This window comes from Phyllobates terribilis, unplaced genomic scaffold (assembly GCF_046119375.1).
Source record: "Phyllobates terribilis strain yellow unplaced genomic scaffold, ASM4611937v1 Scaffold_4__5_contigs__length_816908805, whole genome shotgun sequence".
Taxonomy (NCBI): domain Eukaryota; kingdom Metazoa; phylum Chordata; class Amphibia; order Anura; family Dendrobatidae; genus Phyllobates; species Phyllobates terribilis.
The window spans coordinates 299,814,081-299,820,658 of record NW_027362764.1 but is presented as its reverse complement, the minus strand read 5'-3'; the positions used below and the strand labels follow the sequence as shown (position 1 = coordinate 299,820,658).

Genomic DNA, 6,578 nt, shown 5'->3' with positions numbered 1-6,578 from the left:
AGGTTACGCCCTACAAGAGTATCATAGAACATGTCGCCCAGATGCAGGAGAGAATGGCGAAAGTGATGCCTATCATGAAGGCGCATCTCCTCTAGGCACAAGAGGCCCAGGCAAGGGTCTATAACCGATCAGCGAGGCTGACGCAGTTCTAGCCTGGGGATCGCGTTCTTGTGCTTATTCCCACTCTCGAATTCTTGGCCAAGTGGCAAGGCCCGTATGAGGTGGTGGAGAAACTCAGCGAAGTGAACTACAAAGTTCACCACCCTGGCCGAAGAAAACCGCACCAAGTGTACCATGTGAACTTGTTCAAGCCATGGCGAGATCGGGAAATGTTGGTGGCTCCTTGTCCCAGCCAGTCCCAAAGCCAAAGTCGAGGACGTCACGATAGCAGAGATTCTATCGCCAGCACAGAAGCAACAATGTAGAGAGCTGCTGCAACGGAACCGTGACCTGTTCTCGGCATTGCCAGGGCATAAGCAGGTGGTCGAGCATGACGTGCTGACGGGAGCGCATGTTAGGGTAAACCTTAAACTCTATAGGATTCTTGAAGCCCGCCGTGAGGTAATCTCAACCAAGGTGAAGAGGATGCTGGATCTTGGGGTGATAGAGAAATCAAAGAGCGGATGGTAGAGTCCCATCGTTCTCGTGCCGAAGCACGATGGGTGGTGGAGATTTTGTAACGATGACTGTGAGCTGAATGAGGTATCCAAGTGTGAAGCATACCCGATGCCACGCGTCGATGAACTCATCGAGAGGCTTGGACCTGCGAGATATATTACCACCCTCGACTTGACGAAGGGCTACTGGCAGATCCCCATGTCCCAGAGGGCGAAGGAGAAAACAGCTTTCTCAACACCTGATGGGTGTTTCCAGTACACCTGAATGCCTTTCGGACTGCAGGGCGCCCCAGCCACCTTCCAGAGGGCCATGGATCGAATCCTCGGCCCACATAAGAAGTATGCCGCAGCCTACCTTGATAACATTGTCGTCTTTAGCCCAGACTGGGCTACTCATCTGCCAAAGGTACAGGCGATTCTGGATGCTCTGAGGATGGCGTGGTTTACTATAAGTCGGAAAAAATGTGCTATTGGAAAGGAGGAGGCCAAGTACTTAGGCTATGTCGTAGAGAGAGGTGAAATTAAGCCACAGGTCAATAAAATCGAAGCAATTCAGAACTGGCTGAAACTGCACACCAAGAAGCAGGTGAGAGCGTTTCTTGGAATCGTGGGATATTACCGGTGGTTTATCCCAAATTTTGCCATGATTGCCGCACCACTGACGGACCTTCTGAAAGAAACCAAATCAACGATGGTGAAATAGTCAGTTGAAACTGAGATGGCGTTCCAGCAGCTGAAGCTGGCGCTGTGTAAGCAGCCAGTCCTGGTCGCACCAGACTTTACTAAAGAATTTGTGCTCCAGACAGACGCCTCGGAAGTTGGCATAGAAGCTGTGCTGTCGCAGGAGATAAATGGGGAAGAGCATCCCATCCTGTATATGAGCTGGAAGCTCTCGTACTGCGAGAAAAATTATGCCATTGTGGAGAAAGAATGCTTAGCCATAAAATGGACCATAGACACGCCAATATATTACCTACTTGCCTGAAAGTTTAAATTGGTGTCAGACCATGCCCCTTTGAGATGATTCCAACCATCTTTGAATCCTGAGGAAGCTCAAAAATGATGTTTAGCGTCAAGAGTGTAAAAATGGATATCTGTAAAAAATGTTCTAAACATTTTAAAAACATTTTATATAGTGCACAATACTTTATGAACAATCTATGTGTGAGTATTATATTTTTATATAATTTTCTAAAGACAGATAAATAGATCACCATAATACAAAGAATGAGATTAAAAAATACCAGGAAATCCAAAAGAAGCTTGTTGATACAGTATGTATAGCTCACTTTATGAATTGTATACAGGGTTACATTTCACCTGCATCACAAACAAGATTGAAATACACAAGAAAAAATTCATATTGAAAGTCCTCACACTACCAACATTGTTTTACAGAACAAGGAATCACACTGGCATTTGTTTTAAGAGAAGTTTTAACATCGCTCTGGATCACTGCATTTTTAATCAGATTCTGCAGAGGTGTATGTGAGATTGTTTCCACATGTGTCTGGGTACTTTCCTTCACATTTATGATATCATTAAAACTTTGCTGGAAAATATCGCTCTGTGATTTTTGAGAGTCTTCTTCATTGCGAAGGTCATCTGACGCTTTGTTTTCATGTTCATTTGTTCTCCAGAAAGCCGTAGTGGTGCTTTGCAAAGGTTTAATCACTGTGGTGTGTGAGCGCCTAAGAGGTCTGCGGTTTTTGTTTAGTGTGTTGGCTGAAGTGCAGCGGGTTCTACTGTCTGTTTTACTATATTCAGGGTCAATAGCATTTTCACCTGGGAGCATATACAAAACAGGGGCCAAAATAGCTTTCTCATCACTTGGCAGATACTTTGAAGCATACCCATGTTGACCAACAGCTAAGCAATGTTTGTTGTTTCCAACTGAGAGGCCATATTCATTTTCAGCTTTAAGAATGCATTGTTTATTATCTAATGCATGATTAAAGGTATCTTCGGAATTGCTGGACTTTGACAGAACATTGCCTGGAATACTGTAACCATTCCTGTAGGTGCTCTCCAAGCCTTGTGGATTTTGCAGACAGTTTTGATTTTTAAAAGGTACATCTGAACAAGCACTAAAAGAACAAATATAATACTATTAGCAATGTATCAATCTTCAATGATCCAATATTAACTATACTTGATGTATTTCTAATACAACCAGCCAAGAGATACAAGAAATGCTAATTTGTGTTTGAATGTATTACAACCCACTACATAGCTACATGCGATGCACACAAGATCACAACCTTTCCAGCGATCATGCAACATAGCTGCTCTACAGTAATTTCTGTATGCACAAATTATATAAAAATAAACTAAATAAAATCTATAAACTGATGTATATATCTTCGTCAACTCCATCACAAACAGTGCGATAGGATAGTATATCAGCATTATCCTGTTACATCATTATCTGTGTTTATTATAATCTTATATGACAAGTTAGTATATAATTAGGAATAGCAATGTACATTTTTTATTTTGCAGATAAAGCACTATTATATAAAATAGTAGAGAAATCTTTTACCGATCTAATTCCCTTTGCATTGTAACAGAGTCCACTTTAAGTTTTTCTTCCAGGGTATAATCTTCTGCCTTGAAAAATATAAATGAAAACATTCAATAATAGCTACCTTCATCTTTTAGCTTATTCACTTTTTATGCTACACAAGTCTAAAACTCTCAGAATAATCACTGAGGAACCTTGAACTGGGAACCCCGTATGTTCATTTAAAATTGTTTTTTACAAATGGGGTTTCTAAACCAAACAACCCATTTAAATGGTCAATTGGTAGACTATCTACTTAATTATATTTTACCTCTGTCATTGTTTGCTTAAACGAAAAATCAGAGCTGGAGCTAAGATGATTCATATCTCCCTCTTCTTCTGTGTAACATTGAGACTTTGCTGGAAGGGAGTGATGGAGGCTATTTGATATAGCATTAAGCCGAAACATAAGCTCATCTATCAAGTCCTCAAATTCATCAAGGTAGTAATTCTGTCAGTAGCAGAAAAAAAATAAAGTAAGAGCAATATCATTCTGATTATTATTGTATGAAAACTGTGGAAGCCAATTGAAACACAGGTATAAAAAAGAAATATTTAGTATTGTAAATTATAAAAAAGTAAAGTTAAATGGTAAATCTGTCATATATTTTAGTTTAAATATTATGCTTTGCATGTCTTTACCCAAGGCTACAAGCACAGAATTTATACAATGACGAAGCTAAGCACAAAGATCACAGTAATTGTATGGCACGGGTGAGGGTGCAGGCTCAGAAGCTGTGTATTACTACTCTGTGCTATTACTCTGTGGCTAATTAACAGCTCCCCATAAAGCTACTGAGTAAAAAAGAATAAAAACGGTTTTAGAAATATTATACAATAAAAAGTTCATGAAAAAAAAATTGCCCTTGTTTCCATTATATAGTAAAAATAAACAAAAGCACACTCATACATATGCAAGTGCTTCTCACTAAATTAGAATATCATCAATAAGTTAATTTATTTCAGTTCTTCAATACAAAAAGTGAAACTCACATATTATATAGAGTCATTACAAACAGAGTGATCTATTTCAAGTGTTTATTTCTGTTAATGTTGATTATGGCTTACAGCCAATGAAAACACAAAAGTCATTATATTAGAATAATTAACAAAAAACACCTGCAAAAGGCTTCCTAAGTGTTTCAAAAGGTTCCTTAGTCTGTTTCAGTAGGCTCCACAATCATGGGGAAGACTGACTTGACAGGTGTCCAGAAGGCAGTCATGGACACACTCCACAAAGAAGGTAAGCCACAAAAGGTTATTGCTTAAGAAGCTGGATGTTCACAGAGTGCTGTATCCAAGCATATTAATTTAAAGTTGAGTGGAAGAAAAAAGTGCGGTAGAAAAAGATGCACAAGCAACTGGGATAACCACAGACTTGAAAGGATTGTTAAGAAAAGGCCATTCAAAAAATTGGGGGAGATTCACAAGGAGTGGACTGCTGCTGGAGTCATTGCTTCAAGAGCCACCACACACAGACGTATCCAGGACATCGGCTACAAGTGTCGCATTCCTTGTGTCAAGCCACTCATGACCAACAGACAACGCCAGAAGCGTCTTACCTAGGGCAAGGAGAAAAAGACCTGGACTGTTGCTCAGTGGTCCAAGGTGTTGTTTTCAGATGAAAGTAAATTTTGCATTTCATTTGGAAATCAAGGTCCCAGAGTCTGGAGGAAGAGTGGAGGACACACAATTCAAGCTGCTTGAGGTGTAGTGTGAAAGTTTCACAATCAGTGTAGTTTGGGGAGCCATGTCATCTGCTGGTGTAGGTCCACTGTGTTTTATCAAGACCAAAGTTAGCGCAGCCGTGTACCAGGAAATTTTAGAGCACTTCATGCTTCCCTCTGCCGATAAGCTTTCTGGAGATAGAAATTTTATTCTCCAGCAGGACTTGGCACCTGTCCACACTGCCAAAAGTACCAATACCTGGTTTAAAAACAACAGTATCACTGTGCTTGATTGGCCAGCAAACTTGCCTGACCTTAATCCCATAGAGAATCTATGGGGTATTGTCAAGAGGAAGATGAGAAACACCAGACTGAACAATGAAGATGTGCCGAAGGCTGCTATCAAAGCAACCTGGGCTTCCATAACACCTCAGCAGTGCCACAGGCTGATCGCCTTCATGCCACGTCGCATTGATGCAGTAATTGATACAAGAGGAGCCCCGACCAAGTATTGAGTGCATTTACTGAACATCCATTTCAATAGGCCAACATTTCGGATTTCAAAAACATTTTTCAAGCTGTTGTTATAAAGTATTCTAATTTACTGAGATAATGACTTTTGTGTTTTCATTGGCTGTAAGCCATAATCATCAACATTAACAGAAATAAACACTTGAAATAGATCACTCTGTTGGTTATGACTCTATATAATATGAGTTTCACTTTTTGTATTGAAGAACTGAAATAAATTAGCTTTTTGATGATATTCTAATTTAGTGAGAAGAACTTGTATATAAACAAACACATAATGTCACGCAAGGTGTGGGAAAGACTTAGTGCAACACAAAGGGAAGAGTGAAAGGGAGCCCAGATTCTAGGAAACGAAGGGAAGTGGAGACCTCCTAGGTTGATCTAGTGACGCGCCCCCTGGGCCATATTCTTTAGGGGAATATCCGGAGCCGGATCAGATGGGAGTTGTAGTCTTCCGAGTGGCTATGACCCGGTCCGTGCCCAGGGTGTCAAACTCAGTTGTATGTGGCAGTCCTACAGATGTTATTAAGTTCTTAATGTCGACTACGCCACCCGTTGTATTGCGGTCACTATGGCCGCCGCTGCAGCAGGGTCCGCTGAGGCTGATGGTATTGGTGCAGCTTTTGATAGTATAACCCCCAACGGGTGGGGTATAGCCTCAGGGGGTCAGGTGCAGAGGATGGGGGTTGTGGTGGTGCAGCATAGATGTTAAATGAAGACAGAGTCGGGTTGTGCAGTTTAGGGTATTTACTCACTGCTGATGTTCCGGTCACTCCAGCTTCAAGTGACCACCCGAGCCGTGCTGCGTCCACCAGGTCCTGGATTCAGCCAACCCCCAAACAAGTCCGGAGCGTGACCCTGAGCTCTCCTTCTGTCCTTTCCTCTGGCCGTCCCCACTAGTGATCCACCTAGGTCCAGCTCCCTCGGGCCTTCTGTTGGGACACCCTTGGCCTTGGGTTCCCTGACCCTCCACGTGGTATGCCTTCGGGGTGGATGTAGTGGGTGGCCGTGGCAGACGCTGCCCACGGCCTCCGGTCTCTGGCTAGGGTGTGCTTTTGCCCCCACCAGTTTGGGATCCGGTACCCTATTGCCGACTCTTCACCCGGGGATTGAATTTGGGTTCTCAGAGTCCTCTCTTTGTCTCCTCTGGGTCTTTCCTTCTCTGCTCCACTCTCTCTCTCTCTGGGGCTTGGAGCTGCT

General features: G+C 42.2%; 1 protein-coding gene across 1 annotated transcript in view; it reads right to left on the bottom strand.

Annotated features, from left to right (window-relative positions):
- Positions 1–1,995: 1,995 nt before the first annotated feature.
- The window catches only part of PKD1L1 (polycystin 1 like 1, transient receptor potential channel interacting), an 808,959-nt gene continuing 804,376 nt past the window's right edge, over positions 1,996–6,578 (bottom strand). Inside the window, exons 63-65 of the mRNA XM_073676922.1 lie at positions 3,452–3,631; positions 3,160–3,227; positions 1,996–2,704 (exon numbers count right to left, since the gene is read on the bottom strand). Coding sequence (XP_073533023.1) covers positions 1,996–2,704; positions 3,160–3,227; positions 3,452–3,631 — 957 coding nt within the window. The remainder of the gene's footprint in view (positions 2,705–3,159; positions 3,228–3,451; positions 3,632–6,578) is intronic.